The 19,041-nt window shown below is 46.2% G+C and overlaps 1 protein-coding gene across 2 annotated transcripts in view; it reads left to right on the top strand.

Annotated features, from left to right (window-relative positions):
• Dennd3 (DENN domain containing 3) overlaps positions 1 to 19,041 on the top strand; it is a 67,229-nt gene that overhangs the window by 7,755 nt on the left and 40,433 nt on the right. For both annotated transcript variants that reach the window (XM_023723859.1, XM_004638926.2), the window contains exons 3-7: positions 304 to 419; positions 2,096 to 2,241; positions 8,270 to 8,381; positions 13,215 to 13,334; positions 13,560 to 13,778. In XM_023723859.1, coding sequence (XP_023579627.1) covers positions 304 to 419; positions 2,096 to 2,241; positions 8,270 to 8,381; positions 13,215 to 13,334; positions 13,560 to 13,778 — 713 coding nt within the window. The remainder of the gene's footprint in view (positions 1 to 303; positions 420 to 2,095; positions 2,242 to 8,269; positions 8,382 to 13,214; positions 13,335 to 13,559; positions 13,779 to 19,041) is intronic.

Below are 19,041 nucleotides of genomic sequence, written 5' to 3'. Positions count from 1 at the left end.
GTATAATCTGAGGCAGGGTTCTGTGCCCAGAAATATCACCATGCCACCAGGCAGGCCCGAAGGTGTGTCTGAGCTCCAAATGTAGGTGTCGACCCCATCATACCAGTCCCCCAACTCTTCAGACCACAAGGATTGTAAAGAAGCTGCTGCTGGGGGAGGGGCTGAAGAGAGGGGGGAGCAGGCTGCAGAGTGGACACATCTTGGGCATCGAAGTGCCCCATGGAGAAGCAGTGATGAGCTAGCCTATAACGTTGTGAAAAGATTTTCAATTGAGATTGTCTCTTCCTTTCCCTCTGTGTACAGGAGGCATGCATGTGGCCCCAGAACCAAAGGAGGACCAAATCCATTTTCTGGTGCTGACTGATGTGTGTGGGAACAGGACCTATGGTGTGGTGGCCCAGTACTACCGACCCCTGCATGTAGGTGGGCCCTCTGATTGGGTGTTGATTTTTAGTTTTTCTTTTGGCAGAACCGGGGATTGAACTCAGGCCCTTGCACTTGCCAGGCAAGCGCTTATTCTACTGAGCCATCTCCCTGGCCCCAGGGTGTTGATTTTTAAAATAATTATGAAATACATATCAGATTCACCTTTTTAACTATGTCACAGCGTGTGGTTCCGCTATATAGATTATATGCACAGGCTGTGTGACTGGCATCAGTGTCTAGTTCCAAAGGATTTTTACCCCCAACTCCCGGACTCATTAAGCCCTTCCTGCCTAATTCCTTTGTGCCACCAACCACTAATCCACTTTCCTGTACTCTGGCTTTTCTAAAGTACAGATTTTTTTTTTTCCAGTATAGGGTCTCACTACACAGCTCCAACTCATAGTAATCCTCCTGTTTTCAGCCTCCTCAGGAGTCTGTAAGCCACGCTGGGATTAAAGGCATGCACCACCATGCCCAGATTCATTTGCTGGCTCAGCGTGCCCCAGGAGCCAGGCCAGCACTGGCATGGCATGTGGGACCAGGGATTGAACCCCAGTCCTGATCCCTGTGCTTGCCAAAGCAGGCGCTTAGTCCGCTGAGCTATCTCGCTGGCCCTTACAGTGCAGATTTCGTGTAAGTGAAATCACACACTATGAGGCCTCCTGTGTCTAGATTTTTTCACCTAGCATGACACATGAGCCAGGGCTCACGCACATTGTGGCGTGATCTATTCCCCTCCACCCACCTTCACTCCTTCCCTTTTTAGCTTCCTTCCTTGTACTGGGGCTTGAACCTGAGGGTCCTGTACCACTGAGCTACGCCCCAAGCCCATTTTCAGTTTTAGGTTGAGGCAAGGTCTTGCAAAGTTGCCCAGAATGGCCTCAAACTCAAAATCCTTCTGCCTCAGCCTCCTGAGTTAGCTGGAATTATGGATGCAGCACTGTGCTTAGCATCTCCATTCCTTTTGTGTGGAGAGATTTATGTATCCATTGCTGGGCATGTATTTCCACCCTTTACTTGCTGTACAAGGGATATATATTACTGGGGATTAAACCCAGGGCTTTAGTGTATCCCTCGCCATTTTTAGTTTTTGTTTTGACACATGATCTCAGTAAGGGCAGCTAAGGTCCCCAGGCTGGGTTTGAACTTGCAATCCCCCTTCCTTAGAGGGTTTAGAATTTTGGAGCACATTTTACTCAGCCTGTTTTGGGGTACAATCTGGGCAGGGCCATGGGGTGAGAATCAGCTGCCTTTGAAGAGCTGGTAGGGGATGCTGCTCTTGTCCTCAGTGGCTGAGGAAGGAATTGTGCTTCCATTATGACTTTGGCCAGAGGCAAAAGATATAATCAGAGGCACTCTGTCCTGTATGCATGGGGTAAATCCCAGGCACACGCAGTTGTTGCCTTGCGTGTGACTGCTGCATGTCCATCTGCTTGCCTGTGTGTCCCTTTTTATTCTCAGGTCACAGGTGTCTCTAGTGCCTCTTTGTGACCTCAGTGCTCCATGGAGGCAAATACCACGAGGCTCTGTCCACGGCAGCAGGGAGGTGGTGCTAGCTGGAACATGTTGGGGCCCTTTCCCATCCCTGTGCTGTTTCTGTCCTGATGTGCCGCTGTTGGATGCAGGACTGTTGGCATGGGTGACAGTGTCCCTGTTGCTCTTTCCCTAGGATGACTGCTGTTTCTACAATGGCACAGCACACTTGGAGCTGGCTTGGCCGAGTTTGGTGGGTGCTGCCGGCTGTTTTGTGCCCTTTGCAGTGTGTGTGGTCTCCAGGTTCCCCTACTACAACTCCCTCAAGGACTGCCTCTCCTGGTGAGCCCAGGGGTGACCTGACACCAATGTGGGGGGGCAGTGGCAGGGTGGGCAGCCAGAGGTCTTTGAAAACCCAGATCCGGTGATGATAACCCAGGAAGGTGATGTGGCAGAGGTAGGAGGGTAGTGCCGTGCTGCTGGAAGTGAAACTCATCGGAAAGGGTATATTTTTGTTTGGTTTTTAGAGACGAGACACATATCAGTAAAATTGTTCTTAGCTCTTCGAAGGTTATAGTTTCTTCTGACCAGGTTGTGTAAAGGAAGTCCTTTCTGGACTTTGTTGTGGCCCAGTGAAGTTTATATTTGTGATCCCAGAGAAAGGTTACTGGAATTCTAGTGAGTTAATTCCTATCTACCATTTCCGGGACAACCCGAGGCACAAATAAAGACACAAACACATATCTCAAGTAGTGAAGAGCCAAGAGGTGCCTAAGTCCAGTTAAAATGATGGTTAACAGGAGCAAAGGCCTTGATGCAGGGCCGAATGGGGTTTTATTAGCTTGTGAAGAGGGAGGTAGCTCAGGGATGAGTGACAGAGAGAAAGGCAAGAAGTGTATTAGTGCTGTGAGCTGGGCCAGGCAGCAGGCCAGAAATCACCTCAGCAATATGCAGAGAGAGAGAGAGAGAGAGAGAGAGAGAGAGAGAGAGAGAGAGACAGACAGGCAGGCAGGCAGACAGAGTAATCTGCATATCGCAGATTGGGGCAGTATCTAGTGTTTTGTGGTCGGTGCTTCAGTTTTGATGTGTATTCTCAGGCCCTGAGATTTCGCTGCCTCTTTCTCGAAGCTCAGTCTTAGCCGACAGCATGGTGTCTCTCAGCCTAACTCACTTATACCACTTGGGAGCTGTGGGCAGGGCATCACTGACCCATCCCATTGTCCAGAGACTGCACATCAGTACCTGGGCTAGACCAGTTTACCTTGCATAAAACCAATTGAGAAGACAGAAATATCCGAGCCAGCTCTGTGCATATCAATGCACAGAAGAAGACCAAATGCTCGTCTTTCAAGGAGAGTCGTCCAGGTAGTCCTCCACCTGTTGGTTCTTTTTGCTCCAAATGCCTTCAGGGCAGGTTTGGCTGGCTTGAGTTGTGGGGATCGAACCACAGCAACCTGAGCCTGACTGCTTTGTTGAAGCAGCCACTTAAAGAACTGAGCTAAGGGTCAGGCCCCCCCCTGTTTTTTTTTTTTTTTTTCTTTTTAATTTTATCTTAACTTTAATTTTAATCAAACCCAGGACCACATGTTAGGCAGGTGCTCTCCCACTGAGCCACATTCCCAGTGCTGATAAGTTTTATTGACATTTTAAAAACTTATCTTTTTGGGGTGTGGTGGTAGATATCTGTAATCCCAGCTACCCAGGAAGCTGAGGCTGGAGTATTGCAAGTCGAGTTGAACTTGGGTAACTTAGTGAGACCTTGTCTCAGAACAAAAATTTTACAAGGCTGGGGATGTAGCTCTGTGGCAGAGTGCTCCTGGGTTCAGTTTCCTAGTAACACCATCACCACCACCATGACCACAACAAAATAATTTAGATTTTTGGGTGGAGTCTGTAATTGTTTTATTGCTACTAATAAGCAGAAAGCCTGAGGGTGTCAAGAATTTTGAAAAAAATCAGGAAGGCTTTTTGTAGAACCCCATAGATCCCACTGTCAGAGGGTGGTCCTGTTGCGGGAAAGGCCTCCAAGTTTGGCACAGACCAGTGCCCCCAACATAAGTGACAGCCATTTGCTTTGAAGTTCCATGAATTTTTCATATTTGTAAAATTTATACTTGATTAAAGGCAGAGTTCCTTAGTAATGATGGTAAAAAGCAATCCATCCATGTTGGGGGGCTGGTCCCCCCATTAAAGACATTTGTGTAAACCCCACACCTTGCCATAGACTGCCAAACAAGGCTTTGGTGAGCTTCTGTTTCAAATTAGCAGGATTTATAATGCAAATGCCAGTGCTTTCACATTTGGTTTATAAAATGTAGCTAATATCTTACTTTGTGCGCTGCTGAGACAAAATACCTGACGCCCAAAGTTGAAGGAGGAAAGGGTTTTTGTAGCTCGCAGTTGTGGAGGTTTCAGTCCATAGGTGGCTGGCTCCAAGGCAGGGTGGCAGGGCAGAGGAGAATCAGTCCAGGGCAGCCAGAAGGCAGCAGAGCAGCGAAGTAATGAGGAAGCAGCAAGCCACCAGTGGTGACAGTGGCCCTCCTCTGTTCTTCATATTACATCCAGGCTACACTCCTGTAAGTGGGGAGCACGTACACCCAGAATGTGCCTTCCTTTATCCATATCCAGAACATTGCCAGACCAGTGAGTGGACTACTTCAGTACTCACGCTCCCTCAATGCCAGCATCACACGCTAGATTCGGCCACCTCTGAAAAGGCCTACCAGTGACCCCTGAGGCTTTTGGGGGACATACAGGCAGAAGCTATAGCAGCTGGGTTTTTGGACACAGTATGGGTCCTGTCTACATTTAATAGCCATAGACAGAAAGGTCTGTAGGACAGAGCCCACTGGTCTAAGAGAGATAGGGAGAGATAGACAGACAGACAGACAGACAGACAGAGACACAGACAGAGAGGAGACAGAGAGAGAGAGATGGAAGAGACAGAGAGAGGCAGACAGATAGGGAGAGAGAGACAGAGACAGAGGGAGACAGAAAGAGACAGAAAGACAGGGAGAGAGACAGAGAAAGACAAAGACAGAGACAGAAGAGACAGAGAAAAAGAAAGACAGAGAGGCCAGGAAGATGGCTCAGTAGAATAAGTACTTCCCTGGCAAGCACAAAAGCCTGAGTTCAATCCCTGGTTCTGAAAAAAAAAAAAAAAAAAGACAGAGAGATGGAGGAGACAGAGACAAAGATAGAGACAGAAGAGACAGAGAGACAGAAACACCGCTGGGCCCGTGCTCATGTCCGCAGCGTCTGTGGCCCCAGCGAGCATTATACTTAGGACAGGGTTCCTTTAGAGTTACTAACTGATGATATTCTGCTCCTTGAAGGTAAACAGGTTTCTAGCTCATCTCCAGGCTCCTCTGAGAAGTGGGTGCTCATGTCTAGCCTTTGCTAAATGAAACAAATGCCCGCGGGCTGCATGATGCCTGCCTCAGCCGACGGGCACGAAGGTGTGTCCTCTCCCCAGCTCGTTCTGTGCTTCCCTGCAGCTCACTTTGCTGGTGTGACTAGCAACAGTGTTCTTCCGCAGGCCATCGGTGCAAGTGTGTGTGACAGCAAAGAGTGGGGCTTTCGTTTCCGTACTTCCGAGTTCTCTTTCAGTGCTCATTGCTGCATTATCTGAACGGGAAGTAGAGGTAGTCAGGACTAAAGGACAGTGTCTTAGTTACTTTTCTCACTGCTGGGACAAAATACCCAACACCCAAAGTTAATGGAGGAAAAGTTTATTTAGCTCACAGTTTGTAGAAGTTTCAGTCCATAATCGGCTGGTTCTAAGGCAGAGTGGCACATGGCGGCACAAGACAGCCAAGGAAAGCAACAAGCGCCAAAGGGAGAGACAAGCCTCTTTCTGCCTGTTATCCAGACTACCGGGACTAGGGTGGTGCCAATCCAATCAGTAGAGCAATCTAGCAATCACCCCGCCTTAATCCCGGAATGCTTAATTCCAGAATTGTACTATGAATCAGTCACAAACTTTAGACTCAGCTATATCTGAAAAAGTCTGCTCCCCATGACGGTATGAGGTTTTGTGGGGACATTCAGTCAGGAACCCTAATAGAAAGGCAAGATGCCTGGTCCCTCCTGCCCGCCCCCCCAAAAAAGGCAAAATGCCTCCGCTGTCAGTAGGAATTATATTTTTAAATCATCTGTTCATCAACTATAGCGATACTATGAACAATTTACCTTCTTATGAACACAAATTGAGAGAGAATGTATTTCATTGTTTGGGGAAGTAGATTACAAACAATTTTCTTTTTTTAGAAAATAAACTTGGTACAGGGTCTCACTACACAGCTTGGATTCACAGTGATCCTCCTGTTTTCAGCCTCCCCAGCATTGGCATTACAGGCATGAGCCACCATGTCCTGTTTCGGTGGCCAGCTCAGTATACCCGGGGTCAGGGCCAGTGCCGGCACAGCATGTGGTGCCAGGGATCAAACCCAGTCTGTGTGCTTGCCTAAGCAGGCGCTTAGTCCGCTGAGCTATTTCACCGGCCCTATAGGCAATTTTCTTTTTCTTTTTTCTTTTTTATTGTATTTAGCACAGGGTCTACAGGGTCTCACTACACAGATCAGACTTGTAGTGATCCTCCTGTTTTTAGCCTTCCAAGCTCTGGGATTACAGGTGTGTGCCACCACTCCCAGTCTCAATTGTGGTTTCAGTGTGCCCCGTGGGCAGGGCCGGCATGACATGCCAGGGATTGAACCCCAGTCCCTGTATCTGCCTAAACATGTACTTTAATCTGTTGAACTGTCTGGCCAGCCTGTAATTTTCTTTTTAAATTTTACCTTGATGCTGTTATTTTTTATAATTAGTGCAAATATGGAGGGTTACTGAATTTCCAAATCCTGACAGTGGCCACATGAGTTAGTACTGTTTATTGCTTAAAGTAACAGAGCTTTGAATTGCTACAATACCGTAGTCTTGCACCATAATAGGTGATGGGCCAGGGGTGGTTCCTTCCTGGAAGGCTGCCTGGTCTGGGTGACTGTCGGGTGCACTGTCAACACTGTGGTCACCCCTAGACACACTCATGGTGACTTCCATGGCTTTGTGTTGCTCTATGTTGAACTTATTTTCCTTCCCCATCAGACTCAAGGGCTGGCCCGTGACATAGCACTTTGTAAGCCTTTAAAAGCAATTGGTCAAATGAGTGAACATAGCAAATAGGTAGCAAATAAATTTAGGTAGACATATATTAATGTCCATTCTTGGGCTTCTCAGAAAAGGTATGTTCTTAGCATCTGTCCATTTTGTGTATTTCTTTTATCTCGTAGGCTGCCTTCCAGGCCTGCAGTCCCACACCCGTGGGGTCCACGCCACATATCCAGTTGAACCTGAACTGAACATGTGTAGAATTTTTTTCCTATCATTTTCCTAAAATAATTCATTATAGCAACTATTTTCATAGTATCAGTTATTATACGTAAGCTAGAGATGACATGAAGTATACAGAAAGGTGTTATGTGTGTTCTATGCAAATATTACATCATTTTATATAAAGGACCTGAGAATCTGTTAGGGTTCTGGACCCAGAATCCTGCAGGTAGAGACAGTTGTGATTTTACACACAAATTTCTAAAAAGCAACTTTATTGTGGCGTAATAGACACGTTACAACGACACCCACCCATTTGTGCATGGGTGGGTATAGTTTTTTTTTTTTTTTATTTTTTTTTTTTTTTGTGTGTGTGTGTGTGTGTGTGTGTGTGTGTGTGTGTGGCCAGCTCAGCCCACCAGGGGGCGGGGCTGGCTGGCATGTGGTGCTGGGGGATTGAACCGCGGTCCCTGTGCTTTGTTAAGCTTGTTCTAAGTAGGTGCTTTAGACCACTGAGCCATCTCACCAGCCCAGTATAGTTTGATATATATATATCTCCACCATGATTGTGGTGAGGGCTGTTTCAGTTGCCACATTCCCTGCCACCCTTACCATCAGTTCCTAGTTCTTCTGCCCCAGCACCCAGTTGAACATTGTGTCTTTAAATCATATACTTAAAAGTCAGCATCTGCTTGGAGACAGTTTCTCAAGTTCTTCCCTTCAAGGTGGTGTTGGATTTTGCTTCCTTATTGACTTCAGTGTAGCACGCATGACAACAATCACATCCCAGTGATTTTTCACAAATGGACAGCCACGCAAGTAACCAGCACCAGAATGGGAAACAAAACAATGCCATGCTTACCCCTCATCACCCCCCAGAATGCACCTCTGTGGCCCCTTGCAGGTAGTCCCACCCTGAGGAGCCCCTGTCTGATAACTGGGGAGGGCACTGAGATTGAAACAGACAAGCCGTTGATTAGAAAGGCAAAGGATGACAACTGGATTCTCACATTCATTTGATGACTTGACTTTTTGTTTATTTCAGTTTATTGACTCATCTGAAGCTCTGTAAAGACTTTGAAGTTGACAATCACATAAAAGATTTTGCCGCAAGACTGTCGTTAATACCTAGTCCCCCACCTGGACCACTCCATTTGGTAAATTCAATCTGGAATTATTATATTACAAGTTTTTCTTTGCAAGTAGTAAAAGTAGTATGCTGAAGATTAAGTTCTAGCTGTGTTCAAATTATTTTCCTCAAGGCCCTTTGTAAAGATGAAAAGTTAAATATTTAGGACTGAGTTTTGCTGAGCAGCTCATGAAGAACTGAACTAGTAATATGGCGTGGAATACTTCAGTGTTAACATGCAAATTTGTTTCTTGCTGTGCAGAAAATACATAGGAACCCCCATCCCTCAGTCTAAGTAAGTCCTAATTTAGTTAAATTTGAATTTCTCCTTCTCTTCATTTGTTTTGAATATTGGTTACTGTATTCAACTTGTTAATGTTTTTGCTAGTACAAAAGAATGAATGAAAAGGAGCTGGTTTTGCATGGTTGATTGTTCTTAGAAATGCCACTGTGTTTAATTAATATAGACAAGGACTTCCCAGTCGGGGTTCTGTTGTGACAAAGGTTGCTACCTACTTCTTGATGTGGGTTTCAGGGGGAAGCGGCAGGAGAAGTGGGCCCAAATTCCCCTTGTGTTGAGTAATGTGGCAGTCAGACTGCTGAGCTGCCTGAAGGAAGCTGGGCCATGTGACGCAGCGTTTTCTGAACTCCTTAGCCCTGCACCAGATGCTTTCTTTTTCAAACACATCTGTCAAACATCTGGAAATGTTTACTGAGCTTTACTTTATTAGTCTCCCCCCCTTTTTTAAAAATGTATTTAGTACAGGGTCTCACTACACAGATTGGACTTGTACTGATCCTCCTCTTCAGCCTTCCAAGCTCTGGGATTACAGGTGCGCACCACCACGCCCAGTCTCGTTCACCCAGGGCGGGGTTGGCACACCATGTGGAGCTGGGGATTCAACCCAGTCCATGCATGCACTTTGCCTAAATCATTCCCTTTTGGGAGGTTATACACATAAATCTTGGATGTCTACATTTTATTATTATTATTACTATTATTATTATTAACTATTGAAAAATAAGTTTAGCTGATCAGGAGACTTGTGGTCCTGAATTGAAAGCATGTGTTCCTAATGACTCCAAAGCCAGAATCTGCTGAGTGGAGAATACTGCAGGGGCATTCAAGTCTAGACAGAGCAGGTCTTCTCCTGTCCACTCCCATGGACCTTTGTTGGGAGTGATTTTATTTTGTGGGTACAGAAGGAAACTTGCTTTTCTTTTCTTTTTTGAGACAGGGTCTCACTATGTCATTGGCTGGCCCTGGGCTTTCTTCTTCGTCTTCTTTTTTTTTTTTTTTTTGTGGAACTGGGGATTGAACTCAGGCCCTTATGCTTGCCAGGCAAGCACTTACTCTGTTGAGCTATTTCCCTGGCCCCTGGACACTTTCTTTGCTGAGGTTTTTAGGATAAGAAAATTGTTTCAGATTTTGGATTTTTTTTTCTCATATTTTAGCATATTTGCCCATACATAATACCTTGGGGATGAGACCCAAATCTAAACACTGCACCTCCAGGGTACTGATGGGAACTCAGTGAGGCAAGCAAGGTTAAGAGGTACAGAGCGAAGCAGGACAGTGAGGCTAGGTGCGTGATGGAGGGCTAAGCCGAGAAATGCAGTGAGGATCCGGGGCAGGAGGGTTAAGCGGAAAGATGGAGCCCCTGGAGGTGCTGCCACCAGCCTCCTGCCCATGTAGTTCTCAAGTAATTCCTCCATGTCCTGTGACCAGCACCTGCTGCTCTTCCAGCTGGTGCACAGCTGTCTCAGCTCCTCACAGCATCCTCTGGGCCACCTCCTTGTCCCTTTCACAGTCCCCAGTCCTTCCTGCAGGGCAGAGCACTGTCTATAGTGAGGCTTCGTGTGTGTGTGTGTGTGTGTGTGTGTGTGTGTGTGTGTGTGTGTGTTAATGCTTGTCTCCTCCACCAGACACTGAGCACCATGTAGAAGGGGCCACAGCAGAACTGCCTGTCTGCCTCTAGTTCTGACTGTGAAGCTCACACCCGTGTCCTGATGGGTTCACTCAGGCCCTGTGACTTCCTTTAACCAATGTCACTGGCTCCTGGCCCTAAGGGTGAACGTAGCTCATGATCTATTTGAGGGAGTGTCATGTAGTGGTACTTTTTTTTTTTTACTGTGGTGCTAGGGATTGAACCAAGGGCCTCATGCATGCTGGATAAATGCTCTACCACATCCCTAGCCCTCTTTAAAATTTTGCTTTGAAGCAGTTTTGCTAAATTGCCCAAGCTATGCTTGAACTTGTGATCCTCCTGCCTCAGCTTCCTGAGTAGCTGGGATTATAGGTGTGCACCACCATATCTAGCATGTTGGTTGTTTTAAAGGAATCCAAGAAATTGGTTTAGGCAAGTGTTTTCTTTTCTTTCTTTCTTTTTTTTTTTTTTTGTATTTTAGGGAAGGGTCTATGGGGTGTTCAGGGCCTCACTACTAGATCAGACTCTAGTGATCTGCCTATTTACAGCCTCCCAAGAGCTGGGATTACAGGCATGAACCACCACGCCCAGTCTCAATTGCCATCTCAGCACACCTTAGGGGCGGGGCCTGGCCCAGCAGGCCTGGGGATTGAACCCCTGGCCCCTGAGCCTGCTTGCAGGCGCTTTAATCTGCTGAGCTATTTGACCGGCCCTTACTAAAAGTTAGTACTGATTTTACTTAATGTACTAATCTTGTGTCTTTTTTTTGGTGGAACATTGAACTCAGGCCCTTGCGCTTGCCAGGGAAGCACTTATTGATGGAAGTTGGTTTTTTTTTTGGCAGAACCGGGGATTGAACTCAGGTCCTTGCACTTGTCAGGAAATGCTTATTCCACTGAGCTATCTCCCTGGCCCCTGCACTTGTGTTTTGACTGATGGTTCCAGTGTGTGATGTGCATTTACAGCCATTTCCTGTTACTTCTGGGCTAGGCCAGCAGTGGAGGCTGAGCCTTGTCCCCTTGTCCCTGATTGGTACCATTGTCCCTCTTACTGCCTGGACTCCTAGCCTGAGGGAATCAGATAGTAGGGACACCAGTGCCCCAGGGCTTCCTCTGCCTGTGATGTTATCTGCTTTTCAAATCGTGGGCCTAATTGGTTGCAAGTAATGAAATGTGCCTCTGTGTGTGTGTGTGTGTGTGTGTGTGTGTGTGTGTGTGTGTATCCCACCTCCATTGTTCCTGAGTCTCTGTGTTGCTTTGATTATGAACCTACTATTATTTTGGAACTCAAGTCAGAGGATGTTTGGCAGCCAGTTGGCCTAGAATCTGCTTCTCCCCAGTTTCTTCATTTGCAAAGAGAGTAAGATAAGGTAGCCCACAGGGAGACCCTGCCTGCATGCACCAAGGAATCCCAGGGACAAGCAGCAGCAAGAGGTAGAGCGATCAGCATCGTCTGCTTTTATGTTTAATTGGATATTTGGCTGACACATTTACTTTTTGAAATATTGAGAATTTTTATATAAACTGCATGATTATTAATACTACATCACAACCTGGAGGATTTAATTCCATTTTGTTTTACGTGAAAAGGCCTTTATTGGTTACATAAATGAGTATCTTATTTTATTTTCTTACTTCTGAGGTGCTGGGATGGCACCCAGCGCCCATGCTTGCTAGGCAAGAGCCCCGCCAGTGAGCCCCGCTAGCTCCAGCTGCCTTACGTTCAGTGTGTCTTACTTCTGTAGGCAAATTGGTAACAGGAAGGCAGAGTTTCTAAGTATTGATGAGAAGCACCCACTGTGTCCTCCATACCAAGAAATGATGCTCTTTTCTTTTTTTTAAATTTTTTTTTAACATTTATTTTGTGTGTGTGTGTATGTGTGTGTGTGTGTGTGTGTGTGTGTGGACAGCTCAGCCCACCAGGGAGTGCGGCTGGCTGGCATGTGGTGCTGGGGGATCGAACTGCGGTCCCTGAGCTTCAGCCAAGCTTGTTCCAAGTAGGTGTTTTAGACCACTGAGCCATCTCTCCAGCCCCTGATGCTCTTTTCTTGTTTCTGGTTTTCCTCCCAGAAAAATACACTCACAACAGTGATGTCCATGACTGGAGGGAAGTGTGCGTAGCAAGCACTTCATCTTGCTGCCCTTTTCCTTGACTCAGTGCCCTGTTGCTCCCCATGTTCTCCTCCCTCAGGCTTTGCCTGGTGAAGCTTCTCTGTTTCCTTCCTATCTTCTGGATCTTTGCTTAGGACTCTGCTCATCCAGTGGAACCCGGGGCAGAGAAGGTACCGGAGCTCCTGGCCACCCCTGTGTCAACACTCCAGTGCAGGAAACTTGCTGTCCACAGCTTCATCTCCCAACAAGCTGCGAGGCCCCTCTGTGCAAGGAGCTATATCTTCCTCTTTGATTTGTTTCCTTCCCTGACTAGACCCTGTGACATGACATGGGTATTCTGTGGATAGGGAGTTTACATGGAAGCATTATTTCAAAATGATGTCATTTAGAAAAAAGGAGTCTTCCACAGTTTTTTGAATTACAGGTCCTAGGAACTTTGACTGTTAAATGGAAAATACTGAGGGCATATGCTATGTAATAACTAAGAAGCAGACCTAATACTGAAGAATAGTTTGAACAAGCTTGCTTTAGAATTTGTGCCAGTTGGGACAAATGTCTTACCTTTGTCTTCCAGGGAATAGTTTTTGCCGATTAATTAGCTTACCAAAAAGGAAGTCATTGTGTACTTAGTTTGTGAACTTCTGACACTTATGTGTATCTCTAGACTACTGTATACTTTTATGGCTTATCACCTGGTAGTATGAATCTTCCAAAGCAGTCTCTAACTCGGGCACTTCCTGTGCCAAGGTGGTGAATTGGAGCACACGCCAGCTTCCACAGTGAGCAGTTCTCTGGGCTAACTGTGGCTCTTGGTCATCACAGATGTTTAACGTGAAGCCGCTGCACGTCGTGTTTCCCTCCCGAGTAGACCCTGACAGCCCTGTCATCGACCTGGACCTTCACCTGCCCTTGCTGTGCTTCCAGCCCGAGAAGGTGCTTCAGGTACGGCACATACTTGGTGGCTTCATGGGGGCCCAAATCATAGTGCCAACATTTACTACAGGGTGCAGTATTTGCAAATAGAACTTTTTGAGGGGTCTCAGGTGGCTTTGATTTTGGCAAATGGAGCAGGGAGCCCCGGGTAGAACCCATATTCAGGTTCCCTGAATGTTTGGAGCTTGCTCTGCAGGCTTGGCAGCATCTGAACACTGCTGTTGGTCTCTGCAGATCCTCGCCTGCCTTCTGACGGAGCGGCGGATTGTGTTCTTCTCTTCGGACTGGGCCCTGCTGACCCTCATCGCTGAGTGCTTCATGATCTACCTCCACCCCCTGCAGTGGCAGCACACCTTTGTGCCCATCCTGTCGGGCCAGATGCTGGATTTTGTCATGGCTCCTACGTCTTTTCTCATGGGCTGCCACCTTGACCACTTTGAAGAAGTCAGCAAGGTTAGGTGTAGAACGCTTGATGCGGAGCTTTAAATTCCTGTGAGTCTATGGTGAGGACGATGGGATGTAGCTTTTGAAAGTGCTCTGTGCCTAGTGAGCACAGGGCCTTGGTGTCATCCTCAGTATCCAAAACAAAAGCAGGAAAAGAGAAAGTGTTGTGCGTGGGGCAGAGCACGCTGTGCTGAGGAGACACCACTTCTGTTCCTAAGTGCTTGTCGAGTTCCAGGCATTCTGCTGAGCACATATCCTATGCCAGCTCTCCTGCCCTGGGTGACCTTGAGGTATGTTCAGGCGACAGCCTTGTAAGACCTGGAGCCTGTGGGTCTTCACAGGCCACTCAGATTCAGGCAGCTCTGGGGACCCTAGAAGACTCGGTGAGGAGAGCGTTGGTGTTGGAGTCCCTGGAGCCTGCGTTCAAGTCAGCCTCTGACGCTTACTTGTTTGTAACCTTGTGCAATGTGCAATTCCTTGGCCTCACCCAGTCTGATTCTTAATCTGAAATGCAACAGGGACCTGTCCTTCTGAGCAGGCTCAGAGCAGAGGAAGATTCTGGGTCCCATGTGGTGCTGGGCGCCTGCCTGGAGTTTGCTAGTTGGCAGCTCCATTGTTACTGCTACATACTTTCTAGTTTAAAAAAAAAAAAAATTCAACTTTTGTGATTTGTTGCTGTTATAAACTTTGTTCCTAGAAAAAATGCAAGTCCATGCAGCCTGTTACTTATGTGTTAGAAGGGCTCATGGCCTTGCTGAATTTAGTGGCTGTTTACTGTCATCTGGCTGACCCGCAACAGAACCCTGAACTTTCTTTTTCTTAGTTGTAAAAGGATAGTGAAAATGTCAGCCACACTGCTGGGGTGAGAGTCCGGTGTGCAACAGAACAGTACCTGGCAGACATTTGACTGTTACGCTGATTGGTGATAGCATGCATTGAAGTGGTGATCTGTCCCGGATATATAAATATTGTGACAATCCTAATATGCAGCATGCGGACTGGATTCGATTTTAATAAATACTTCTTTTGGCCAGGTGTGGTGGCACATGCCTGTACCCTTAGGCACTCAGCAGCCTGAGCCAGGAGGATTGCAAGTTCAAGGCTAGGCTGGTCAACTTAGTGAGACCTTGTTTCAAAATAAAAATTTAAAAAGCCCTGGGGATGTAGCTCAGGGATAGAGTCCGTGCCTCACGCGCATTATGTTTCAATCCCAAGTATTGTAAAAACAAGCAAAACCCCCAGACAACCCAACCAGTTTTATTGTGATACAGTTTATATGCTACAAAATTTATCTGATTACTTTGCGTATTCTGTACATTTCCTATAAGTGGACTCAGTTCAACGTGAATTTGGCTTTTTTCACTTCACACCATTTTCTGAGGTTCGTCCGTATTATAGTAGCTGTTCCAAATTTAAGGCCAAATAAGATTCCACTGTGTGAGTCTGCCATACTGTGGTACAGTTGACAGGCGGCCATTAACTTGGTGACAGCCAGTGGCTGTTTGGGTTTTCTCCTTTTGGCTCTTACGAATCATGCTGCTAGGAACACTCTCGTACAAGTTCTTGTGTGGAGTTAGTTTTCCTTTTCTCTTGGGCAGAAAGGAAATGAGCGGAATTGCGGGGTTCTGTGGTAACTCTGTGTCTAATCATTTGAGGGGCTGCCAGACCTTTTGACACTGCAGCAACCTCAGCTGACATTCCCTCCAGTGGGTAGGAAGTTCCAGTTTCTCTGCGTCCTCGGCAGTGCTTATTCTCATTTGTCTCTTTGATTGCAGCTCTCCTGGCGGGTGGGAACTGGAGGCTCACTTTGGTTTGCCTGTGCGTTTGTTTCCCAGTGACTAATGATGTCAAGCGTCTTTTCATGTGCTTACTGGCAGCTCTACAAGATAGGTTTATGTGTCACTTTTTTCGAGTTCTGTTTTATTTTTTACATTTTTATTAGTACATGTTTGCACTAAGTAAGGTTTACATTGTCCTGTGGAATTGGACATGTACACGACAACCCAATCCCAGTTTTCATCTCCTTTCCCTTCTCTCCCTCTACCTCCCTCTGTCCTTTAATCTCCTTCCCATTTGAGGAAGATCTAGCTCCCTACTTCCTATCTTTCATTTTACTCTTTATAATTGGGGTTTCTAATATAAGAGAAACCATGCAATATTTAAACTTGTGTATCTGATTTATTTTGCCTAACATTGTGGTCCCAAGGTGCATCCATCCTCCTACAAAGGACTTGTGTTTATCTGTCTTTGTGGCAGAGTGCTACTCTGTTGTGTATAAGTACCACGTTTTCTTTATCCATTCATCTGTTAATGGACGTATCAGCTGCTTCCAAGGGTTAGCTGTCACTGAATAGTGCTGCTATAAACATGGGTGTGCTTGTACCACTGTACTGTGGTGTCTTTCACACTTCCAGGAAGATACCTAGAATGGGAATAGCCAAATCAAATGGGATGTCTAGTTTTAGTTTTTTGGAGAATCTCCATAGTGATTTCCATAGGGGTGATGCTAGTTTATACCCCTGACAACAATGTACTAATAAAAATGTAAAAAACAGAATAGAATTAGAAAAAAGTAAAACATAAACCTACCCCATAGAGCTGCCAAGGGCTCCCTTTTCTCCACTGCCTCGCCACCATTTGTTATTTGACTTCTTGCTGATGGCCATTCTTTCTAGGTAAGAAAGAGACTCAGTCTTGCCTTAATTTGCATTTCTCTAAAGGTCAGCAGGGTCCAACATAGCTTCGTGTGCTGATTGGTCATTTGTCTCCTTGTAGTGTCTATTCCTTTCACTTGCTGATTCTTTGATTGGGCCTTTCCTTTGCAGGGGGCGGGGTCTAATTTTTTGAGTTGTGTATACATTCTAGGTCAGTGATGGTGAACCTTTTAGCGTTTTCAGTGATACCGACAGCCTGCCACAGTATGTGTGCCATAGGTTCGCCACCACCGTTCTAGACTTTAGCCCTTGCCTGAGGAGTAGCTGGCAAGTTTTTTCCCATTCTGTAGGTGGTCTCTCCACTCTGTTGGTTGTTTCTTCGGCTGTGCGGAAGCTTTTTGATCTGACACAATCCCATTTCTTTATTCTTGGTACTATTTCCTGTGGAACAGGGGTTCCATTCCAAAAGTATGTGCCTGTGCCTGTGATTGCCAGAGTTTTACCTATTTCATCTTCCAGCAGGTTAAATGTTTCTGTTTTAATATTTCATTTTACAATCCATTTTAATATAAGTTTATTACATGGTGAAAAAATATGGATCTAGAGTCAATCTACATGTGAATAGCCAGTTTCCCCAATACCATTTATTAAAGAAGCTGTCGTTCCTTCAGTATATGTTTTTTGGCCTCTGCCAAAGATCAAATAGTTGAATGTGTTTAGGGTTGCCCCTGGCTCCTCTTTTTCTGTTTCACTGATTTCTCACGTCGGCTTTTGTGTCAGCACCATGCTGTTTTTATCACTGTAGCTTTATAATGTAACTTCAAGTCTGGGATTGTAATACTTCCTGCTTTATTCTTATAACCCAGGATTGCTTTTGCTATTTTGTGTCGCTTCTGGTTCCATGTGAATTTTAGGATTGTTTTTTTCTAGTTCTGTGAAGAATACTGTTTGTAGTCTAGGTTTTTAACTTTTTATTTTGAAGATTTTAGAGTTTATACAAAAACCAAGAAAATAATACAATGGATGCCAGTGTGCCTTGCCATCTTCTGCAGCCTGATGCTGGCCTATTGCTAGACCCTGTGTCCCCCTCAGCCGTCTTCCCTGGAGGTTTAATAAGTTCGTGGTAGGGCTGTAATAGGTATGACTCGCTCCTGGCCAGCTCTGAGATGCTGGTGATATGTGCATGACTGACCCATAGAGCGGCACAGGACTGTCCCATTGGGGGTACAAGCTGCCCGATGGGACTGTCCTGTGTGCATCGCTAGTGGTTCAAGCCAGTGGAATGTATTACAGTGACTCTCCACCTCTGAGTACTCGCTTGATTGGCTAGGAAGGTGGGAGGCACTAGGTTGCGGCTTGTCCGTCCTGTGAAGAGGCAGCCTTTCTTCCTGTGTCTTAAAGCCAGTGATTCACCAGGGGAAAAACACGCTTTGGGAAGAGGCCATTCAGGGCTTTGTGGAAGGAACAGAAAAGCGTCACCCAGTCCACCTTGTGGACAAGAAAAAATTGGCTGTGCTCTGAAGTTCCAAGTTGTTTTCCTTTTTTAGTCATCAGGAAAAAAAAATCTTGTTCCAGGCTCTTCAGGAGGGAAACTTTTTTGGCATGTTTACCTAACAATTCCAGTCAGCACTCACTTAGGAAACTCGCTTCATGAACTTTCTTTTCTGGGAGATTCCAGAAGCCACAGTTACTCCTAACTGAAAGCATCTTGGGTTTGTGCGCGTGTTTGTGTTGCTGGCCCGCAATGGGTCCTGCAGAGGGGGTTGGGGAGACCCAGGACCAAGGCCTGGCGTTGACTCTTCCAGAGGGCACTATGTGCCTGCTGGCTAGAGACTGTTTGCCTTGTGAGGCTCAGGGCCAAGAAGATATGGGTGTTTGCACATAGTGTTTCCTTTGTCACCTGGAATGAGGCTGGGCTCAGGAAGATAGGTGGGGCTGGTGCCCTCAGAGAAATTCAGCGTCACATTCTGGAGCCTGCATTCCAGAACTCTCGCGAAGTACCCATTCAGTGTATATGTTGGCATGGGTAAGATTTTACAAGTAACCTACGTGCATATTTGAGAAATTCTCTATGCGTCAGTCACTTAACCTAGGACCTTGGGCAACAGAGCTGGCTGGGCACTGAGGACTGGTGGTGCACTCAGTGGAGGCCTGGACTATCCCCCAGGATACCACAAAGTAGTGCAAAGCCGTGTTTGTACCAGGGTCGATGAAAATTTGACACCACATGTTAGAATCTGGAGTTAAAGAGAGAGCGTATGGTCTGTTCATACAGTGGAATATTCAGCCTCGACTCTGACCCATGCTACAATACAGGTGAACCTCAGCCACCCTGCTAAGTGATGTAACCCAGGAACAGGGCAAATGCTGTATGATCCTACTTCCGTGGGGTCCTTAGAGGAGTCACACTAGAGGATACAGGAAGTAGCATGGTGGGTGGCAGGGGCTAAAGGGAAGAGGGAATGGGGAGTCAATATGAGTGGGTGTATCATTTAAGTGTAAGAGCAAGAGAATGTTTTGCAGCTGGATTATAGTGAAAGTTGCACAACTATGTGAGTCTAATTAACAGTAATCAACTGTACCCTCAAAACTGGTGGAGATGGTAAATAGTATGTTAG

This window comes from Octodon degus, unplaced genomic scaffold (assembly GCF_000260255.1).
Source record: "Octodon degus isolate 3935 unplaced genomic scaffold, OctDeg1.0 scaffold00104, whole genome shotgun sequence".
In the NCBI taxonomy this organism is placed as follows: Eukaryota; Metazoa; Chordata; class Mammalia; order Rodentia; family Octodontidae; genus Octodon; species Octodon degus.
Note: the sequence above shows the minus strand (reverse complement) of the source record. Positions and strands in the feature narration are given on the sequence as shown.